At 45.2% G+C, this 23,886-nt stretch overlaps 1 protein-coding gene across 6 annotated transcripts; it reads left to right on the top strand.

Moving 5' to 3' along the window:
- The first annotated feature begins 1,230 nt into the window (after positions 1-1,230).
- setd2 (SET domain containing 2, histone lysine methyltransferase) lies at positions 1,231-23,859 on the top strand. Of its 6 annotated transcripts, none has more exons than XR_009526174.1 (23): positions 1,231-1,568; positions 2,838-2,961; positions 5,920-5,941; positions 6,037-9,944; positions 10,409-10,540; positions 10,892-11,020; positions 11,120-11,243; positions 11,318-11,395; positions 11,487-11,584; positions 11,892-12,036; positions 13,428-13,562; positions 13,674-13,802; positions 13,893-15,704; positions 16,031-16,079; positions 16,160-16,439; positions 16,617-17,340; positions 18,741-18,866; positions 19,245-19,381; positions 19,488-19,599; positions 20,765-20,839; positions 20,944-21,045; positions 22,246-22,615; positions 22,943-23,859. XR_009526174.1 is itself a non-coding variant. In XM_060053646.1 (22 exons), the coding sequence occupies exons 2-22, from the start codon at positions 2,933-2,935 to the stop codon at positions 22,405-22,407; spliced, it is 8,490 nt and encodes a 2,829-aa protein (XP_059909629.1). In that variant the 5' UTR covers positions 1,231-1,568; positions 2,838-2,932; the 3' UTR covers positions 22,408-23,859. The 6 variants fall into 6 exon arrangements, 4 of the variants coding, with proteins under 4 accessions (XP_059909629.1, XP_059909630.1, XP_059909627.1 ...); XR_009526173.1 differs by having other exon boundaries at positions 22,246-22,851; XM_060053646.1 differs by having other exon boundaries at positions 11,892-12,018; positions 22,246-23,859.
- Positions 23,860-23,886: the final 27 nt, after the last annotated feature.

The raw sequence follows: 23,886 nt of genomic DNA, 5'->3' as shown, positions 1-23,886 counted from the left end.
TTGTGTAACCTGACAAGCGGGACAGTCTGTTGTAGTAGTATCACTTAATATTACTGCTAACTGGTGCTACCGCTAACCGGCGCTAACTTTTTTCATAGTAGAACACAACCGATAGCTGAAGCCAAGCAAAATACACACACACACACACACCAGGAACGCCAATATCCTCTGCCACGTCGACCCACGCCCTCTCTGTTTTGTTCCTGTCCCTGTACGACACCATCGTGGTGTCGTACAGGACAGGACGGCCGCACACGGCGACGATGATATTTTGATCCACCTCCATTTCTGTTCGTGTAGTGTCTGTAGTGTTGATCAGCAGAGAAATAGTCCGCCAAGACGTTGAGGTTGCTTAGTAACCAGAGACTCTGTCCATGCAAGTGAATGGAGCGTTCCCTCTTCGTCATAACTATCAAACCAAACATCCTTCACCTTCACCGAGCGAACATTATGAAAGTAAAATGCACATTTCTCGCTAGAAATGTTTCCATAAAAGCATTTAATGGCGTAACTATGTTACTATTTCCACACAGAATAAAGAAAGATGTCGGCCGTATGCTTCTGTCCAAGCTCACTACTCTCTGCCAGTGACGTCGGGTCAAGCTCAACGCTGATTGGGCAACATGGCTAATCGTCATGCGTATGAGCGTAAAAAGTTCAATTTTTTGAACTCTTGAAATGTACGCGATATACGCGCGTATAGCGCGTAAATATACGCGCCTCATACGCGCAATACGCGCGTACAATGTTGCTTATACGCGTAATACGCGTAATACGCGCGTAAACCAATGGTTCCCTATGGAAAAAATGGCGATTTCATACGCGAAGTACGCGAAATACGCGTCTGGTGTGGCCGCACCTTAAGATCTATCGGGCTGGTGTTCAGCCAACACCACCCCACTGGTTTGGTCCATGAGAAGTTTCGTCTTGTATCTACTTTTGGTTTATTTCCATGATGAAGCCATAGGGACAACACTCCTGGACAAATTGATCTTTAGAGCGGGCAGTTGAACAATCTTAAGCAAATCAATTGGTGGTGTCATCTCAATAGGTGAATAAACACAAGATAAAATAAGTTAGAAAAACTAGTCAATCACAGGGCTTAACAATTTCCTCGGTGTATATATCTGTTCACGGTTGAACGTGTTCATGGGCTGTCAGCCTAAGTTATTACTATTAACCTGATTGGAGACCCTTCTCTTAACCCAGCCTGTACAGTTGGCGCCAGCTGTAGTCGGTGATCATGTGACGACAACACGCAGTAAACGATCGAGCCTTCAGTTGGCCAAGTGGTGCTAAAGCGAGGACAACACATCAGAACGGGTTCTTTATGGGGAACTCCGGTCGTCTGATGCTTTCGGTATTTTAGAAGTCTTTAAGATACCATCAGACCATTGGGCCTGGCTTCCAGGGGACTGTATGAAGACATCGGGCTGAAGCACCGCAGCCAGCGAGCCGCGGATCACTCACAGCCCGAGCTGACGTCGGCAGGGACCGCTGCATGTTCTAGGAGAGGCCGATGGCTGATGGCTCTGAAGATGGGGAAGCCCCATGACCCGAAACACTCGGTAAGATAATATATTGTCCACTGACAACATCTGCTCGTGCATGTTGGAAACAATCCTTAGATATATACAAAACGGCAGGTCGTGTTAGCCACCATGCTAGTGAAGCCGGTTGACTGGGGTCGATTTTAAATGTTACCCGTTAATAATGGTGTCTATAACTGATCAACAATACCCATATGTTTAAGTTCTCGGAGGAAGTAAAGGCTTCCACCATAAAGGAACTTAAAAACACAGCGATGAGTTTATCTAGCGTCTAGCTCTAGTTCAACAGATCTGTATCGGATGCTAGCAGAGTGCAGCTAAGCTAGCTCTACACCAGATGGTCCGCAAACGGGACCCGCTGCGATGGAGATCTGTACAAATAATTATTTTGTTTTTAACATCGTGACCACACTCGCTGTCTAACAATATACGATCCGGAAAACTGCTCCAAAGGGTATGCTGTGCATCTTGGAGAAGGCCTCCAGGGAACGGTATAGCCAGTCAACGTTAGCCATAGGTAGTTAGCCTAGCTGTCTTTTGCCCTTATAGTCCTCTGTTTCAAAACAAACGGGCTCTTTGTACGAGTCGTTATCGTGCTATCGTTTTTCACTTAGCGTTCGATTGGTTTCGATTGGTTTCACATTTTGATTGCATGTAAATAACTATTTCAACATAGCCTTGTTGCCTTGTAGCCAGTCAACATTTATAAACGAGGTGAGCTTTAAAAGGCCCCGGCTGACCCTACTCAGCACAGGCCATGCTGGGGTTGGCATGCATTATAACTGCCTGCACCTCCATTGCCAGGTGCCTTTTGTTGATATTATTGAGACGTTCGACTCTTGAACATATGTTTTGTGTTTGCATGGAGTATGTTGTGCCCGCTTATCTTCAACCGCATCACTGTTTCCCCCTACTTCATGTGAGTAAACACAAGTCAGTACCGTGGTGCAACACAAACTGCTTACAGGTTGTTGTGTTTCTATTATAAATCTATTTGAGGGTCATTGTTAAGTCATTATCGCTCTTCTTGACATTATTAGCATGGGGGATCACAGTATCTTTCTACTGGGACAATGGAGGGCATGGAGCTCAAGACAAATCGCGTACACCTTGTGTTTATCTTCAGAGGCCATTTGAGACGCAACATAGCACCACTGAATGCTAGCACCGACATCCGTGTCATGTCAACAAGCAACGTATACATTAACATGTGATATTATGCGTTTGAATCAAGAGCCTGTTCGAATTTAACCTTTAAACTCATGTCATTTCTCTTTTTCCCCCTAGGTGTGGCATCACATGTGAGGATTCATTTCTCTGAATTGGGTCGATCTGGGCAAGCAGCCCCCACTGGTCCACAAACCCTATATACACTTTGCACAATGGATGCTGTGCTGAAGTCAGAGATCAGGTACAAGATATGGCTCATTTATTTCAACCAAATCAAAATTGTATTAACGGTTTGCTTCCATGAAGTACATTCTCATGACATACTAGCCCAAATGTTGGTATGTTCCATGAACAGTAGTAGATAATTAATTCTAAAAATAGGGATGTCTTTAAAAAATTTCATGGGGTTAACCAAAAATATATATTCCCTTTTGTCACTATTACAAAATTAGGCTCAGTTAGAGATAATGGGTTTAAAATCCTACGTTTTTGCCAGTCTACACCAACCAGTCTGTGAACGTTCCAATGTTCTGCAAACTCAAGTTGCCTTAAATTCTGGATGCCAACTTGCCTTTTTTGAGGTACTTCCATGTCACGACAAGGAACACCTGCAGTAAAGAGTGGGTGGATGTGTTGGAAGCGGAGAGATTTAATTTTTAACAGCTTCCGAGAGCTGTTTAAGCTTCTTGAACACTTATAGTATAACGCCACGATGTGTGGTGCATTTAACAACATCACTCTCATGCGTGACTCTCCTACACAACGACAATACTAAAATAGTATCACAAATTTAGAGGGGGTTAGGACAACAGGCCCACCCTCCTTCCTCGAAATGTAATCACAAAAGCGTTTTTTCTTTAATGTTTAAATACGATCTGAACCAGGGGGCTCACTTACACTTCAATGGTGGCCTTAACAACTTGGATAATGTCCCATTTGCAGTATGAATGGGTAGTGCTGTCAAGCGATTCAAATATTTAATCGCGATTAATCACATTGATGTCATAGTTAACTCACGATTCTATGCTAAATATCCCTTGATTTCTTTGTCCCATTAATATTTCTCATTTTAATGCTCTTATCAACATGGAGAAGTGCATCGGCTTGCCTTGTGTCCCAGGCTACTGCTTCTTTGTTTTGAGCCAAAGAAAAAAAAGATTGCGTTAATCGCGCAATAAAAAAATAAACGCTGTTAAAATTGGTTTGTGTTAACGCCCTTAATAACGCGTTTAACTGACAGCACTAGTTATTAGATATAATTGTTAAAAGCTATAATCCTTAATGTCCTTCCAACCTTTTGACTGCTTTTGCAATATTGCATAGGGAGGCAGTGATACAGTATTCGGTTGCCGCCCAAAACTGTTTGCATGTACTCGTAAAACTTCTCCGTTACCACTTTACGCAACGTGTCCTAACGTTAATGAGCCAGAAAACCCAAAAAGTTTTTTATTTCTTATGTAGTAATTTATCTTATATGATCGTTAACATAGTAATCTATGATATTTTATCACTGTCTTGCTGCCAATGCAGATGCAGTGTTCTTTTCGTGACGTCAGAGTGCCATTTCTGAGGCACTCGGACGTCACGACCAAGGGGCACCTGCGGCGCGGTGTGTGTGGACGTGTGGAGCTCTGTCTGGGCAGGGGTCTGTGTGGACATGTGGAGCTCTGTCTGGGTGGTCTGTGTGGATGTGTTGAGCTCTGTCTGGTCAGTGGTCTTTGTGGACGTGTTGAGCACTCTCAGGGCAGTGTGTGTGGACATGTGGAGCTCTGTCAGGGCGGTGTGGGTGGACGTATGGGGCTCTGTCTGGGCGGTGTGTGTGGACGTGTTGAGCGCTGTCTGGGAATCGGTCTTTGTGGACGTGTGGACCTCTGTCTGGGCGGGTGTTTGTGGACATGTGGAGCTCTGTATGAGCAGCGGTCTGTGGATGTGTGGAGCTCTGTCTGGGCAGCGGTCTGTGTGGAACTCTGTCTGGGAAGTGGTCTGTGTGGACATGTGGAGCTCTGTCTGGGTGGTGTGTGTTGACGTGAGGAGCTCTGTCTGGGCAGTAGTCTGTTGGACGCGTAGAGCTCTGCCGTGGCGCTGGTTGAATACAGTATCCGAGAGCTGGTTTAGCTTTTCGGAAACTTCTGCTACGGTGTGTGTGGAGGCCGGTGAAGCTCTGTCTTGGCATCGATTTATTTAATACTCCTAGGGTTAGGCTTTTCGAACACTTATAGCATATCGCTACAGTGTGTGGCGCATGTCATATACAACATCGCTTATTATAACTTTCTTATTCAACAATGGTACTTAAAAAGCATCACAAAGTTGTTGTGGGCCATAACCATGTTGATAACACGCATCCCTCTTTCCTAGAACTCTCAGCCCCAAAAACTTTTTTGTTTTTGAATTCCCGCTGAAACATTGGGTTCAATGGCTTTTTAAACTGTAATGGTTTTATTACGTACTCGATATCGGCATGTGTCAGTACTTAGTACGGACATTTGGGTACTACTTATACTTCTAATGGTATAGTTTTTCTAGTTGTTGCTTAGCACCCATGCCATAACCTTCACAATGGAAAACCCTTGAAATAAGTTGTGCGCTCTTGTTCATTTAGATTTGCTTATTATTATATGTATGAACAAGCTTTACGATATGGTGTGGATTTTAACTATCATGTTTATAAACTATTTTTACATTGCTAAATTCACTTTGTAATATTGGAAAATAAATTAATACTTTAATTTGTCTTAACTGAAATGTACCATGTCACAATTGTATCTGTTATGGGCCTATTCTAATATAATATACAAATATTACATGGATATTATTTTTGCGAATGTTTTATGGTCATATTTATTTTAATAATTTATAAGCTTTTCATTTTCTAAAATAACCCATTGAATGTCTTCAATATAAGATTGTCATAACCTGATACAGGCACAATGGGCAACATTTAAAGCAAAACATTATGTTTCTAGACTGCAATTGTAGAAATTGTGTCGATCAAATTTTGTATTTGTTTGGATGTTTTATCTACAATATATAGTAAAGATTATCTAAATACGAAAATAATCGCTGTATTTGTGCCCGTGGCCTTGAAGGCTCTCAACCTCATCTAAGTTGTAATTGGTAGTACCTTTGGTCGTCCTGTGGTAATAGTTTTCTCTTTTTTTCCTCTCCTTTCTATTGTCCTCACCCTGGATGGCCGCAGAGAGGAGGGGAGTGGCACCTCGGTAAGTTATGTCAACTTGTGTGTTTAAACACAGTTCATATTGGCTTTAAGTGATCCTATTATGATAGATTATCCCTAATTGTCTATTTCCTTTAGGTAACGGTGGAGGGCCTCTCTAAGGCAGCACTAATTAAAAGCCTCACTCCGAGGGTCATGCTGTCAAACCATCTTTTGCCCAAAGGGACCAAGATGAAGGTGAACCTGGAGGACCAGGGTCGCCAAAAAGTGTCCTTCAGCTTCTCTCAGACGAAGAAGCCATCCCCAAGTGTGTTCTTCGTCTCACCGAGCCCCGAGAAGTCTCTAGCTGAATCTTCTTCTGCCTTGACACTTGAATCCTCGCCCCCTCAAGACAGAACTTTGCAGATTTCAGAGAGCGTAATGGAACTGCAGTCAACTATGGTGCCAACATCAACAGCTGAGCCCCCTTCTCCTCCAATGTCAGTTCCCTCACCCCCTAAACCCAAAATGGACCTAGGAAAGATTCACTTCAAGAAGCAGATTCTCAGCATCTCTGTAACTGAGGAGAAAACAATGCCTAGCAATGTGCCACAGGAGCCTATTTCCCCAGAACAACCAGTTATAATGCAATCTTTGCAAAGCAGGGCAGAAGTCTCACCCCAATTTAAGACTATGAGCATTGACATGAGCATTGATTGCTTCTCTGAGAATGTACAAACGGAAGCCTCTGTGATAAGGGTACCTCCTAGCCCCAATAAGCCTATAGAATCTTTTGGAAAGGACAGTGAGACTTCCATTATCATTAAGAAGGATGATGGGGTACCCAAAAGGAAAACCAGGTCTCAATCTGAAAAGGCTCCTGCAGGCTCAGAATCAGATGGCGATGGCGCCAAAATGTCTTCCAGCCACAAGATAATTGAACCCTCATTTAAAACAAAATCTGACGGTAGAAGCAAGGAAGAGAAAAAGTCTTCCTCTGGGTCAAATATGGATGAAAAGGAAAGTTCCTCGAAACGCTCAGAGAACCACGAAGGCTCCTCAAGTTACTCCAAATCAGAGCGTGACTCAAGGCACGCATCATCTCGGTCCTCCCGTTCAGAGAAGGAGCGCAGGAGGTCCAGGACTAAATCAAGGTCAAGATCCAGAGCATCCAGGACAAGTTCATCCCACTCACGAACTGATCGATCTAGATGTGATAGAGTATCGAGAGCTGATAGATCATACTATCATGATTCTGATCGCAGGTCACACAGGAGCCCACCGAGGAGAGAGAGGAGATCCTCTCGATCCCGCACTGACAGAAGTAGGGATAGCTCAGACTCGGATGATGATCACAGGAGGAATCGAAACAGGATAAATGACTCTAGTAGATCATCTCTTCATGCCAGCTTGCAAAAAGACTCAAAATCATCGTCATCATCATCATCTCACTCAAAATCTGAGAAGGATGCAAAATCTGTAGATTTTTCTCAGTCTGCAGAGACTGACAAAAAATCTAAGTCTGTGAGGAGCGGAAAGAGAACCTCGGACTCTGAACCCCACTGTAAGCGCTCTCCTGAAGTGGACTCCAACCACCGGAAACCTGCCACGCATCACAAATCCCAGAGTAGTGCTAAATCAACCTATTTTAGTCGGTCTCAGACTTCTGAAAGAAGACGCCAGAAAAGCCCGTCCAGTGACTTTGATGCAGATCAGAAAGGGAAGACCCGCATCTCTGACAGGAGCTCAGGCACTGAAAGTTCCTGTTTAACCTCCCAGAAGATCGGTCAACAGGAGTCGAAAGACCCTTCCAAGTCCAAATCAAAAATGGCAGTAATTGATAGAAAATCAAAAGATACATTTCACAGCCTTAATAGGATACAAACACTTCCAAGCACCACAGAATCCTACTCCTTTAATGAAAAAGAGTTGAGTGATGCATGTCAGGCAAAGGAACAATATAACAAGAGCTCAAAGGACATAATGTTCTTTCAGAAGGATTTTCCGGAACCATCCTCCCAACAATTGCAAGCAGTTTGTGTTGAAATGGAATTTCCTTCAAATGATGGTCAGACTAGTGCTAACCAAGGTGCCATGGATATTGGTAAAGAAAGTCACAGTACTAACCATGTACTGCATGTGGACTCTAATGCGATTACCTCAAATTCCTGCAGTAATAATAATTCATCAATTGGGACAGCACTTGTTGCAGAAGACCTGCAACAGGGTGCCATCTCGGAGGATGTACAGCCAAAAAAATATGTGTCCATCAACCTACAACCTGCCACAGGTTTGCCTGAAATTTCACATCTGAAGGCTGAAAATCAGTTGTTACCTACAAGTGAACGACAACACCAAGATCCACTTAAGAAGACCAGAAGTAGTGCAAAAAAGTCTCGCTGGGATATTGTTGGACAGGACACATCTGACAGTGATAATTCTCAGAGGTTACCATCTGCAGATAATAAACCTAGTGTTAAAAAGGTACCCTCTGTCAATTTTTCTTCGAAAGATGACAACTCGGAGGAGGGAGTTAAAAAGAAAGAAGGGACACATTCCATAGCGGCACAGAACCCAGACAGGACAAAGCATGATACTATTTCTCATAGCACATCTTCTGTCAAGTGTTCCCTGAAATACCAAAATAAAAGAGATACACGTCTCTCTGACTCAAAACAGTCTGTTGCTGAAAAACGGTGTGAGAATCATGATACCTCAGAAATAAAAAACACTACAAATGTGCAAAATTTGCCCAGAATTCTTGAAAGTCATAACGCTCACAAGAGCACATCAGTTCATAGAGAATCTGTTCACGTTGGTGACTCTGGAGGACTCAGCAATGCCAGTGAGAGTGATGATTCTGAGTCTGACTCTGATAGTGGACAGGCAATCAAACGGTTAAGCTCTATAGTTGTCATACCCCAGCAATCTTCCATAGCGCTTGATCCGCTGGATAATGGAGCCTCTTGCAGTCCAATGAGTAGCTCAGAGGAGCAACATAGGAATGAGGTCAATCACCACAAACGGGGTGCTGGTCATGTCCCAACAGAAATTGTTTTTCAACAGAGGCATCCAAGTGTTGCCCCAGCATGTGAGGAAGTAATTGCCTCAGCTCATGAAATGATGTGTCAGTCCCAGAGCAACATGATTGACAGCACAAGTCAGTCAGAGGGATCAAACTCTGCCCAAAAATACAAGGATGCCTTTAAATGTGTTGAAGAAAGGCTAACTACTGAACCAGCACTGAACCAGCCTGCTACCCACAGCAATGAGAGTTTTCATCCACCTGAGCATGGGCTTCCATATGTAAGTGGAAGGGATGGACAAATGCTCCCTCAATACCACCAAGAGGACTTCTTGAGAAATAACACTGTCAACAGCAACGGGGTATTCCGCGTGGGTTGGGATTTCTCTCAGTTAGAGCAGCCCAGCAGTACATACCAGCAACCAGATAGCAGTTATGGGCCCCAGTTACTCAACCCCCAACAGACGGGAATTCCTCCTTTAGGACTGGGATACAGGCAGAGTAATGCTTCCTGGACCCCTCTCCCTCCTATCATGCAGTCCAGCAGACCGCCCTACCTCCACATGCCTCAACAATATCAGGACCCCCTGGGTCAAGTCCACCCTGATTCTCTGACCAACGACCACGAGGATGACGGTGACCGCAAAGCACCATCTCAAAGTCAAACCTGCAATGGGCCGAACACCTCAACCTTCGTTCAGGCTAATGAGATAAGCAGCAACAGCAGAGGCTCTGCCGTCTCAGATCACCGCAGAGACTCAGAGGCACTCAGACCCCACAGAGGCAGAGGCCCGCCCAAAAAAAGGCGCCAAGAGATAGAATCAGACTCAGACAACGAGGCGGAACCTGGGCCCATGAGCAAACGGGAGCGTCATAGAGCTGGGGAAGTCACCAAAGATGCTCCGGCAAAGGCTGAGTTGTCCCGCCCTTTACTTGACCTAAAAGACTTTCGAGATTCTAATAAATGGAAGGATTATTCCAAATCTAAAAAGATGCCGCCTTACTTTGACCTGATCGACGACAATCTGTATCTTACAGAAAGGTATTGAGGGTATATTTGCTATGTTTTAATGGGTTGTTTCAAATGTCAATTGGTTTTAGCTCACTAAAGCACAAATTTCTTTTGCTCAGTTTTACATTTATATTGGGTGTAGGAGTTATGGCCAAACTCTTCTATCATTATATAAGTAATTTATGTTCTCCATAATAATCATCATGGTATAGTTATTTTTTTGCTAATTCAATTTGGAAATGGTTTATAATAACCATATGGTCATGCTTACATACACAGTTATGCTTAAATAACTGAATTTTTACGATTGTTATTCATGTGGTATACTATAAGCAAAGTCAGCTGATCTCTTGTGAGACACAGCAATTCTGCCACTGATTTAAGACATGGCGCTAGAACAATATGGAATATCACTAGTTCCTTTTTCTATCATTCCATGATATATATCGTCATTTTGCCCCAGCCCTAATTCAAATGTGTATATATTTATCCAGAAAGAAGAGCAAGTCTCATCGTGACATTAAGCGCATGCAGTGCGAGTGCTCAGTCCTGTCCAGGGAGGAGCGCTCCCGAGGAGTGTTGGCTTGTGGCGAGGACTGCCTGAACAGACTATTGATGATTGAGTGGTGAGTTGTTCGTGTGTGTGTATGTGTTTTTGACTAAAATATCTTTATGACCAAACATTTTTCAACTTAAATGTCCTTATAACATGTATATGTATTTCTGTGTTAAGAAAGATTGCCAATAATTGTATGCTGAATATAATCGTTTACAAAAGTGTGCGGTTAGACTATTGTTAAGTATGTGGTAGATGGTACTTTAATGCAACATTTATTTAGTATTCAGAAGGTACGGATTGGAAGTTAAAACATTTTTTTCCAATTTAAAATGTTTTGAAAAATACAATTGGGACCTTCTGAATGGAGGCTAAAGTATTACACATTTTGATTTTAACCTATCCCAAAATTTTCTCTCAGCTCATCACGATGTCTCAATGGACACTACTGCTCTAATCGACGCTTTCAGATGAAGCACCATGCTGACTTTGAGGTTATTCTCACAGAAGACAAGGGCTGGGGGCTTAGAGCAGCTAAAGATTTATCAGAGTAAGCTTTTCCTACAGATGGCATATTTGAATGTTTCAATGTTTCTGTTTATTGGTGGGTGAATCATATGATTGGGCTTAATGTCGACTTTTGTTTCAGAAACACTTTTGTCCTTGAGTACTGTGGTGAGGTTTTGGACCACAAGGAGTTCAAGAACAGGGTGAAGGAATATGCCCGCAACAAGAACATCCACTACTACTTCATGGCATTAAAAAACAACGAGGTACGTCTAAAACTGTGACACACGCAACTGTCTGGTTTCTATTCAATACTTGATGTTGGGTATTGTCCTTTTAGATTATTGATGCAACGCTGAAAGGGAACTGCTCCCGCTTCATGAACCACAGCTGTGAGCCTAACTGTGAGACCCAGAAGGTTAGTGGAACCAGGGGAAGGACTCTTGACGTCTGTACTTCCAGTGGCTTCTATTTTATGTGGACCTTAATGATTTCCCTCTCCTGTCCAGTGGACTGTAAACGGTCAACTCAGAGTGGGCTTCTTCACCACCAGAGCAGTGACCGCAGGAACAGAGCTCACCTTCGACTACCAGTTCCAGAGATATGGGTGAGACGATCACAGCGGCATCATTGGATTGGTTTATTATACTACAGCTGCTCTTTCTGTTCTCTGCGTGTCATTATTGAGATCCTAACATATTGGGGCGGCAGTAGGAGGTAGAGCGGTAACCGGAAGGTTGCTAGTTCGATCCCTGGCACCTCGGAGGGTCTGCAGGGTCGACTCCGCCGTCGCTGTGCATGTGTGAATGAATGGTTGTAAATTGCTTTGTATAAAAGCAAAATCCCCTAAATCTAAATGTAAACAAATCTGTCATTAGATTATAACATTTATTCTTAATTCCCCCGCCCATCAGCAAAGAGGCCCAGAAGTGTTTCTGTGGCGCTCCCAGCTGCAGAGGCTTCCTGGGCGGGGAGAACCGGGTCAGTGTGCGAGCCGCCGCGGGGAAGATGAAGAAGGAGCGCCCTCGAAAGAAGGACACCGTGAGCGCCCTCACCACGGTCATTGTTCATCATTTACCTTCAGGGATGCCTTGTCCCCTATCATTACTAGTGGAGCTCAGCTGGCTCAGGTCTGAATTGGCTGATGAGTAATTGCTGCGAGAGCCCCAGTGACGGGACTGTTCAATATATATAACACTGTTGAAACAAAGATATTATCAGGGCTGCAACTAACGATTATTTTAATAATCGATTAATCTGTCGATAATTTTTTCGATTAATTGATGAATCGAGAAAAAAAAAAAAAAAAAAAATTGGAATTGCCGCATCTTTATTCAAAAACTGAACATTACTTCAAATTCACAGTGCAGACTGAAATGTAAAAACAGGTTATTGCTCCAACGTCCCGGAACTATTAAAAGTAATATTAAATAATAAAAACATTACTGGGATAACACAAAAAATAAACTATATACTTTTATATGTATATAAGGGATGTCCATGGTTAACCGGTCAAACCTATTGATACCATTTTCGAGACTCCTTGAAATAGAACTTGTAATATTGCTTTAATTGCTGATAAGATGATGATAGTTCAAGATAGGACATTAAACAGGTCATAATTAATTCTATCTTTACTATCTATTTTATATTACTGGGAAAACAAGTCTTCACCAAAATCACTTTTTTTTTACTGCTGCATTTGAACGCATCAATTTCTGAGCCGACCTGAACACATCACATTTGACACTGTTTGTGACCATTGGTTAGTTGTTGTTTTTTAAGCTAACTATCTCTATATCCTGCCGATTTTAACATGGATTTAAAAACTGCATTACTATTTTTAACTGACGGGACTTTCTACACCGTCCGGTTGTGTGATTACTACCGCTGCTTTGAATGACTGTTGATGCACACGGTGCCGACTCCGAGCCCGTCTGCACAACGTCTGCAGCAGCAGCAGCTGACAGAATTTTCGGTTGGACTACTAGACGGATACTGAGTTGAAGGATTTTTTTTTAACCCAAAGACAGTGAAGGTACAACACTTTTATGTAGGCCTACAGTCCAGTTTTAAGATATGACAAATACAAGCTGTGGTCGCTCACACTGAAGCTCGCTGTGGGCGTGCACGAACCGTGAACCAACCTGTCGGCGGCTGGCTGTAAACAGTGCTGCGCCTATGAGTAACTTATTAATCGCGCGACACAACGAATCGACGACCAAATTCGTTGCCAACGCATTTAGTAATCGATTTTTATCGATTTTATCGATTCGTTGTTGCAGCCCTATATATTAAGACCCATCCTTTGCTGCACTCTTTGTTTCAATGGTTGTCCAGGAAGCTGCTCTGTTACCATCTCATTGTCTAAAAACCGACTTATATTACCGAAGTATTTTTATTTTTTTAACTGCAGCTGTTACTAATATAGTGTGTCTTCTATCTTTCAGTTGGATGAGGAGCTAGAGGCCCTGTTGGAGAACGGAGAGGGTCTGTCTGATGAGAAGGAGGTGGTGTCTCTTTGTAGGCTGATGGTCCGGGTGGAGACAACAGAGCAGAAACTCCTCTGTCTCAAGCTGATTAGAGTGAGAACTCCTTGTGAAGCTGGCTATCTTTGTGAAGGTTTTTTTCAATGTGTCAATATATTATCAGTTTTGGTTAATTGTAGTCAGTGAGATGATATTGTGTGTTCCCAGGATACTCAAAACCCATCGTGCTTGAAGCAGTTTCTAGACCATCACGGTTTGTCTCTGTTATGGATATTCATGGCAGAGCTGACTGAAGCCAAGGGCAACAGCTCAAACATGATCAAGCTTCAGTTTGAGGTAACAAGTCCAACCATAGAAAAATGTATTGCATCAAAAAAAAAAACGTTTTGAAATGAATAATTTGATATTCTACTCTTCTGGCCCAAGATAATAAAGACCCTGTCCGTGCTGCCCATTTCCACTAAAAACATGTTGGAGGAGAGCAAAGTTCTGAGCTCCATCCAGCGTTGGGCCCAGACCAACGCCCTCCCCCAGCCTGCGGAGATGGACGGCTACTCCAGTGAGAACAACTCCCGAGCCCAGACCCCACTCAACACTCCCGACGGCTCCACCTCCAAACTAGGACCCGAGTTGGAGAGTGACACCCCAAAGCGGGCCGTGTACCGCAGACTCAAAATCATCAGTGAAAACAGCCTGGACAGCGCACTCTCTGACGCCAGTAAGGCATCTGATGGCAAGGAGGATGAGGAAGAGGAGGAGGAGGAGGAAGATGATGATGAAGAGGAATTGGCGCATGCTCCATTGCCAGAGAGTATGGAGAAGAAGGCAGAGCCTTTAAGTGAAGCTGGATCTCCCATCAAGGAAGCGATAGAAGAGCCAGTCTCTCTGAATGGAGAGACTCGGAACGAGTCTGCCTCAAATGAAAGTACACCACTTAAGCTGCAACATGAAGATGTCACAAAACAGGAAGAACAGGGGAAAACTGAAGAGATGGAGATAGAGGTTGAGACTAAGGAGGTTGCTGTGCAAGGGGAAGCAATTGATGGCTCGGCTGCAGTTGAGTCTCCAGAAATAGCTGTTGACAAAGATGTCGAAGGATTGGAGGAACAGATTGTTCACACGGAGGAGGAGAACGCAAAGATGGAGGAAGAGCTAGAACTCCAAACAACCCAGTATCACCAAGCAGACGTGACTGAAGCTCCATTCTTAACTCAACATGTGGCAGGCCAGGTAGAAAACACAGAGGCTGAGAACATTGCAAGCATTGAGGAGTGCCTAGAGGATCCTAGTGCCTGTGCTACTGATGTCCTTCCCAGCTCTGTGGCCCTAGAGGCAGGGGCTCAATCCCAAGAGGTCAGTTTGGAGGCTCCAGAAGCCAGCTTGGAGGCTCCAGAAGCCAGTTTGGAGGCTCCAGAAGCCGGCTTGGAGGCTCCAGAAGCCGGCTTGGAGGCTCCAGAAGCCGGCTTGGAGGCTCCAGAAGCCGGCTTGGAGGCTCCAGAAGCCGGCTTGGAGGCTCCAGAAGCCGGCTTGGAGGCTCCAGAAGCCGGCTTGGAGGCTCCAGAAGCCGGCTTGGAGGCTCCAGAAGCCGGCTTGGAGGCTCCAGAAGCCGGCTTGGAGGCTCCAGAAGCCGGCTTGGAGGCTTCCGAAGCCGGCTTGGAGGCTTCCGAAGCCGGCTTGGAGGCTTCCGAAGCCGGCTTGGAGGCTTCCGAAGCCGGCTTGGAGGCTTCCGAAGCCGGCTTGGAGCCTTCCGAAGCCGGCTTGGAGGCTTCCGAAGCCGGCTTGGAGGCTTCCGAAGCCGGCTTGGAGGCTTCCGAAGCCGGCTTGGAGGCTTCCGAAGCCGGCTTGGAGGCTTCCGAAGCCGGCTTGGAGGCTCCCGAAGCCGGCTTGGAGGCTCATGATACTGGCTCTGTGGCCCCAGAGGCCAGGCTACCAGCCTCAGAGGCTGTCTCTGAGTCTCGGGAAGCTAGTCTTCAAGCCCTTGCTTGCTCTGTGGCCCCAGAGTCCGGCTCTGTTGCCCCAGAGGCCAGCACCACTAAAGAGAGCACAGTGGCCCCTTTGGAACCTTCACTAGCGGGCAAAGGGGCCCCCTTGGAGCCTTCACTAGTGGGCACTCCGTCTCAGGATGATGAGGAGGGGCCTTCGGATGTGGAAAGTGAGAGAAGCCAGGCACCACAGCTTAGCAGTCTGGACATTAGTGGCATGGCGGCCAGACTCCTGGACAGCTGGAAAGATCTTAAGGTAAGATGGTCCAATAACTCTTCATACTTGTGTCACTTAATACATTATATTGCTTAAAGGAATGTTTCACTCTTTCATGTTATGCTTACGTTTGCCTCTAGCCATATAAAAGATGGCTACTATCTGTTTGGTATCGTATTTGTTGGAGGTTTATACAGCCAAACCGATCTTATGTAGGAAGGAGGCACAGGTGAAAGAGGACTTAGTGGTCAAGCCATCATTAACAGTATACTCTTCTTGAATTTTAAGGACTGGGTGAATTATACCTTGAAGTTGTAGCGAATGTTTTACGAGCTGAAACTAAACTAGATGCTCAACTGTTTTAGGAGGTCTACAGGATACCAAAGAAAAGCCAGGTGGAAAAGGAAACGAATGGTGAGTTAACTTTTCCTTCCAACTGTAAGTTGGGCAACTTGTATGTCTTTGACTAAATGGCTCAACCGTCTGAGTCACAGATCGCAGTCGAGAGCGAGACCCAGCTCTGACCCCACGCACAGCCTCTGGCAGCCGGGAGAGGGAACGGGAAAAAGACAGGGACAGAGACAGAGACAGAGATCGGGACCATGACCGGGACAGAGAGCGAGACCGGGATCGGGAGCGGGATCGGGATCGGGACCGGGAGCGGGATCGGGATCGGGAGCGAGCCTCTGAAAAGACTCCACGGGAGCGGCGGAGGAGACGCTCCAGCTCCCCTCTCTCCTCCCCTTATGAGAGGAGCAGACGAACAGACGAACGGTATGCAGGGAACATGGTTTTATGTCCTGTGTAGTATGTATTTATTAACCTTTATTTTACCAGGCAAGAATTGCTTGAGATCAAATTACCTCTTTTTCAAGCAAGGCCTGGAAACACTAGTGTTTAGGAGTAAACACTCCTAAAGCTGATGCCTGTACTCTTTCTTTGCATGCTAAGGTTCGACCCTTCCTCCAACAGTAACAAGACTCCGCGGGCAGTTGGGAAGGAGCGCAACAAGCTGTCCACAGAGGAACGGCGAAAGCTATTTGAGCAGGAGGTCGCTCAGCGAGAAGCCCAGAAACTTCAGCAGCAGCAGCTCCAGACTTTGGCCTTTGACCCAAACCTGCCCTACGTCACTAGTCCTGGCTACATCCACTACCCACCTGGGTACCCTTTACAGACCTATGTAGACCCCACCAACCCCAATGTTGGCAAAGTGTTGCTTCCCACCCCTCCGGTGGACGTGGTTGCCGGTACATACGAAGAGACTCCGCCACAGCCTCTCATCTCTGAGCTGGGCCTACCCCCTCCTCCCACCACCAACCAGGCACCTCCAGTCCCTCAGCACATCACAATCAACCCTGTAGAACTCAGTGCTGGCAACCCCCAGCAATATGCCCAACCCCCCATGGTGACAGCCCATGACCCAGGGGTGGCTGTCCTCTCTGTGCCTGCAGTGAGGGCAGCACCGGTGCCAGGCCAGCACCCAGGAAGCTACACCACCCTATGGGACTCCTCCATCCAGCAGGCGGTCACCGTGCAGACCCAGCCCACACAGCAGCAGTACGCCGTGGCTCCAAATCAGGCTCAGACGCAGACGGCAATCTACTATCAGGGCCAGCCTTGCCAGACCATCTACAGCATCCCAAGCTATCCCCAGGCCAACCCACCTGTCATACAGGTAACATCATCAGGTCTTCCTTAAAGAGCCAGTGAACCCACTAGTAAAGAGCCAGTGAACCCACTAGTAAAGAGCCAGTGAACCCACTAGTAAAGAGCCAGTGAACCCACTTGTAAGGGGCCAGTGAACTGTAATGGGAATTCCGGACCACGTCAATTATAAACTGACCAAACTGGGGAGAATAAAGAGTAATCCCGAACTTATAACAATTATGGTCATATATTTGGTTAATAACGGTACCATAACATACAAAAAAATAATAAAACATAACATACAATTATCTGAGGCCTAGATGGGAGTCCTCCCTGCGTCTCTCCAAGTGCTCCGCAAGGAGAAGTCCCCAGATGGGAAATAATCCTGCGTACCTCCAAGAGATCCGCAAGCTGAAGTCTAATGCATTGACAAAAGTAAGGACAGTATATACAGTGGCACAGGTCTCAGAAATGCTGAGATCAGCTCTGCTTCACGTATGATGTGTGATGGGAAAAAGCCATCATGTTGTTTCCCCTTCAGCATGTAAGCTCTGTCTCCTATTCCTTGCATTGTCTAGCCACTCTACCTGTTCCTAGTGTTATCTAACGTTAACCTTTGTGCCTAGGGTATACCGGTCACGAGGGAGCAGAGATCCCCTTATGCATTCTTCTCCTTGATAAGAATACAAGAAACTGTCTTTTTAAGTAAACATTATTTGATTTGATCATTGACAATTGTAATGTGGGGTTTCATAGTGGTGACTTCTCAGTTGGACACTGTGACCCTTGCCCACCCAAAGGGTGTTGGCGAAAAGCCACAATCAACAAATGGCAGTTACAGAATGATATAATGGTTTGAGAAGCCAGACTTTCTCTCGGATGCTGCATTCAAACGCTGCCCACACACAGTTTGAGGTAACAAGACCCAGACAGAGCTCCACACGTCCACACACACCGTGCTGCCGGTGCTTCTTGGTCGCAATGTCCGAGTGCCTCAGAAAAGGCTGTCTGGCATCACCAACAGAACGCCACCTACCTACACTGCAGAGCGGAACGTGTGTTGGGGAGAATGGCGAAAACATATATATTTTTTTTTCTCTAAATTAGAGAGTTATTTCAGTGACGGTGATACAAATGGCCTAGGTTACTATGCATTACTATTAATGCGGTTGAGGGTTCACTGGCTCTTTAACACTAGGCAAACCCATTACAATCTACAACAATGAGGACACCTCCACGCTCTACGCAAACATGGACACAATTCCCCTCCCTTCCCTTTCCAACCAGTCTGCCACAGCAGGGTTTCACTCTACCTGGATATTTGTACTTTATTACACCCGTTTTATTTTTCCTTTAAGAATTTTTATCAAATCGGCAACTGATTGTGAACACATGAATTGTGTTTGATGGTGTGTTGTGTTTGTAAAGGCATACGCGGACCCTACTGCCGGCTACCTCCACGGCCCACCTGTGTACACGGGCCACCAGCAGGGGGTGGTGGTGCAGCAGGGAGGAACAGTCACCACCATTGTCACGTCCCAGACAGTCCAGCCGGTAACACACTGGGCTTCTGCTCCCCTTTTGTTTAAGCATGTATCCTGATATGGGATTATACAGACAGTCATATTTACATCCTGCTCTTTTGGCATGAATAATACTGCTTCTGACCACAAGATGGTAATGAATAATAATTGCTTCTCCTGCAACACATATTTGAACAAGTACTCCGAAGTCCGATCTTTTAATATATGTATGATTTGAATGGGAATTATCTTAATGTGAAATAGTTAACCTTTTTGGTACATAAAAGGGCTTTTGAAAGCTCTTCTCTAGTTCTCTCATCAAATAACCATGTGGAGGTTTAAAAGTGGAACTAAATCCAGCTATTTGCTCACCCTCTTTTGTTTTTATTTTCCTCATTTTCTCCATCAGGAGATGATTGTACCCAACAATGTGATAGACCTCCCTCCTCCTTCTCCACCCAAGCCCAAAACCATCGTTCTACCTCCCAGCTGGAAAGTGGCGCGGGACCCTGAAGGAAAGATCTACTACTACCATATCGCCACCAGGTCTGCAATACCGGCCCCCACATCAACCCCTGGTGTCTCTCAGGCCTCTCACTCTATTAAAGAAATTAAGTAAACATAGCGTGTCTGACATGTTCCTCTACCTCAGGCAAACCCAGTGGGACCCCCCGACCTGGGACGGAAGCAGTGACAACACAAGCATAGACCACGAGTCTGAAATGGACCTGGGAACTCCTACCTACGATGAGAACCCCTCTAAGGTAAGGGTCTGGTCTCTGGAGAATCCTCTTGGTATGTGCAAGTAAATAAGAATCCATGTTGGTTTTCATCAAACTCTTCATCCACAATTGATGTTGGATCGATAGATAAATTTTTTGCACCATTTATATCTGATACTACCTCGTCTGACAGTGTGAAATAATCCTGGTTGCTGTTTATTAGTTCCCGCTCGGATGTTTGCGCTCGGATACAAAGCCTGATTACAGTGTTTGTCCCTGAGGTAATTCAAGATGCTGCACTAGTGATTGCTTTCAGCTGTGGCCTCGCTCTGCAGCAGGATACATAAAAAGAGGAGAGGAGAGAACACGCAAACACACAGAAATACCCCTCTCCCCTGGAGACGGCTGCCTGTCCCCTGGAGACGGCTGCCTGTCCCCTGGAGACGGCTGCCTGTCCCCTGGAGACGGCTGCCTGTCCCCTGGAGACGGCTGCCGGTCCATTGTCCCCTGGTCCCCTGTGTGGCTAGAGGAGAGGGGGTGGTTGGGCTCTGCTCATCTCTGTCCCCCTCCTCCAACCTCCCACCCCCTTTTTTTCTTCTCCTCCTTCATCTCTTCCCTGCCTTTGATGCTAATGGAAAGCAGCTGGGGGACCCTCCATTCGTGTTTGTGTGTGACAAGATGTGTTACTGATTTACTCAACCATATTTGTTGATAAATCAATCACAATTAGTGCTTCAAGATTTTTCCTAGGGTTGCTTTTATTTTCAGCATGTACATTGACATGGTGCAGGGCTGTGTCTCTACTGCTGCCTCACCTTCATGCTGCCCACTAGCTTGGACAAGGGTTGTCAGCTGCTGCCTTTGTACCTCGGAGCCGAGGCCAGAGAGAGCGTGCCTCCTAAAATGATATCCCATGATATCCCGCCTGCGGACCAGATGAATGTTGCTGCCACAGATTGAGTTGAGGGCGTCAAACACCAAAAGGCTGCACCTCCCTGTGTTATCTGATCTCTAACAAAAGACAGATTTCTATTTTGAGGTGAGGTTGCCCTCCGTGCCTCCACTGCCTAGGAGACGCTTGGGTTTGGTTCTCTAATTGGAACAGACGGTAAAAAAGGGATCCTGCTGCCAAAAGCCATGCTTTCATTTAAAATGACATTTTTTAAGGAAATAATAATTTTTTTTGCCCTTGTGTGTTTTCTGACAGTTCTCTACAAAGACTGCTGAGGCTGACACTTCCAGCGAGCTGGCCAAGAAGAGCAAAGAGACATTCCGCAAAGAGGTGGGCTCCCGTGGTTGGAAGGGAAACGCAAACACACAAAACGATGGCAAAGGCTGTTTATTGGATGTAGATGTGGTGTTTTAATGTGCGCGTGTCCCATTCAGATATCCCAGTTCATTGTGCAGTGTCTTAATCCGTACCGAAAGCCAGACTGTAAACTGGGACGCATCAGCAACACGGATGACTTCAAGCATCTCGCTAGAAAGGTAACCCGAATGATAGTTATTTTCTTTGTATTTCTGTACATTTTGACGTGCCAAACATTGAAATGGATTTAGCTGTCCAAAGAATGTGTTTTAATGGCCTTTTTTATTTTTGGAGGACTTTCCGGCCTCTACACCTTTTTTGAATGTTTTATTCTATGCCTCCGGCGGAGCTCCTTCGCAAAAGTCTGCATACGTCAACAATCCCTTTCTCCTCTATTTCACGATTCAATCTGGACTTCAGAGAGTCAAAGACAAAGTTCCTTTCCCCCAATTCGTTCTCAACCATGGCCGAGATAACCCCCACTACGATTCTTTACTTGTTGTGGAAGTACCAGAGAGTCTGAGAAAAAGACGCAGTCTTTAAGATTCATAATATCAGAGAATATCCCCGTCAGTTCTGCCGCGGCGCAATGAATGAATAAAGATCGTAAACACGTCGGAAGAAATAAACTTTTATTTTCACCGAAGTAACTACTTTACAACCTTGTTACAAACTTTACAACATTTATGTACTTTTAATTCAGCCTTGGGTGAAATCGAAGCGTAGTGTGTACTTTAACCTGCACTGAATGCATGTGCGCTCACGCAGCCAGGGATACACTTCTTATAGGGGGTAACTACATTGGCACGACACCGGCTTCCTCCATCTTCTTCACCACCTTTTTAAATAAATCATTGTTTCTCGTTGTCCGACGATGAGAACAACACTACTACCATCTCCTACTTCCGGCTCACGGCCCCCAGAAAAGAACTTGTGCATGCGCAGAACGTAAGATCCAATTCCAATCGAATTGAACGTATACATACATGCTTAATGCGACTATCAATCGAATAATCTAGGGGTCTTAATCTGACTGAGACACCCGATTCGATTTAAATCAGACTAAGGTATATACATGCATCTTCATAATCAATCATCGGACTAGCCAAATAATCAAATTTTCTTGGGTGTCATGTAAACGCACTGAGTGGCCTTCTAGGCCTCTGAACAAAGTGTTTAGCTATAGGTACAATGCTGACCACTGGTCCCACTCACACCATAGTGGGCTTCCAATGTTTTTAGAATCACAAAACGACTTACAGTGACGTCATCTCACTATCAATGTCCTAACGTATTTTCAAACCATTTCCATCCCAGACGTTAGCCGGCCAAACATGGGATAATGGAAGTTAACTTTGTCCCCCTTTTTTTTCCCAAAGCTAACTCACGGCGTGATGAACAAGGAGCTGAAGGCCTGCAAGAACCCGGAGGACCTGGAGTGCAACGAAGAAGTCAAACACAAGGCCAGGGAGTACATCAAGAAGTACATGCATCGATTTGGCTCAGTGTACAGGCCTAAAGAAGACACCGAGCTGGAGTAGTGTGTGTGTGTGTGTGTGTGTGTGTGTGCGTGTGTGTGTGTGTGTGCGTGTGTGAAGGAGGATCGAAGCAACGGTCGCCGAAGCAGTTATCAGGAACTGAAGTGGCGCCCAGAAAAAGCTCTTGGCCCTGCCTGGTGGCTCTGATCATGAGCCACAGCTGACCAGACTGATGCCGCTCCAGGCCCAGCCTCCGCTAAAGGATGATGCAGTGGGTGCTACAGACTGTTCTCACGGTCATGTTTGATTTTAAACCCCGCCGCCCACCCCATGTCTTGGCTCTTAACTTGTTCCCCCCCAAGTTGATCACCTCAATTCCACTTTTTTAAAAACTCTTCTGGCCCGACCAGGAAGGTTTAGCTTAAGGACAACCATGATTTTATTTTTTAATTAGTAAATCACCCTTCAGTACTTTCCACTTTCCATGGATCAATGTTGAATAGAAAGGTTTGTGTGTTTATTTTTTTTCTATATAGGTTTTTTTGTGTGTGCGCATTTAGCCCTTTGCCATTGACTCTGTTTCTGGTGCTGCTTTTAGCTGGGCTGTGGAACTCCGCTCTTCCGGACATCCCCCCCCCTGCCTTCTGAAGGCGGTCCTCCTGACTCCTACATCCCTCCTCCTACTCGGTAACCATGTAGGAGCCAGAATCTTGGAACCAGTTCACCAGTGAACCGGTTCACACGTCAAAGCTGTCAATCCCCATATGTGCTCAAAAGGCCCAGCAGGGAGGAAGAGGAGGGGGGTTCAGATCAATATTTTTCATATGTACATCGATGAGTTTATGTAATAAATCAGTTAAAGTGGGGTTAGGCGTAGGGCTGCAGCTAGGTTTTCATTCAGACTACTCTTCATCCTGTCCTGGTTTCCACCAGCTTATTCTCGGCCCACTTTTGTCCTGGAACAGAAGTGATGGATGTAGCATCATAATATTAATGTTTTTTTTAACTCACTATTTTGACTCGCCTATTCTGATGCGCATTACTGTGAGATTCTCAAGGTTGCTATTTGTTTTTTTTGTTTTTGTTTTTTAAGCATGGGCTCATTAATCACTTACTTCGATTTGCATTAAACAATGTTCCAACACATGTATATTTCTTTATATGTGAATATATAGAAAAGGTAGTTGACTTTGTGGTTATTTCATCTGTAAATATCTGTAATTACCAAACCACAGTAGTCAGGCCAGGGGGTGGGTCACTGTGAAGCCCTGCCCAGCCTCTCCATTTGAACCCTCTTCTGCAGCATCTCATTACACCATTCTCACTTCACAGTCCTCTGTTTTAAATCACTGGTAGGAGAGGTTGGGGGCCGGGGGGCAGGGGGGTATTTAGCTTTGGTTGTTTTCTATGTACAAATGTTTCACCCTAATCTTCTGTAAGTATTGTGTAAGCACATTCTCATACTGAGTGTACAAACCTTTTAAAGAATAATAAAAACTTTTTTTGTAAACTAAAGTCTTGTGCTTGGATTTTTCAATAAAG

This window comes from Gadus macrocephalus, chromosome 6, assembly GCF_031168955.1.
Source record: "Gadus macrocephalus chromosome 6, ASM3116895v1".
Classification (NCBI taxonomy): domain Eukaryota; kingdom Metazoa; phylum Chordata; class Actinopteri; order Gadiformes; family Gadidae; genus Gadus; species Gadus macrocephalus.
This window is presented reverse-complemented; position numbering and strand designations above follow the sequence as displayed.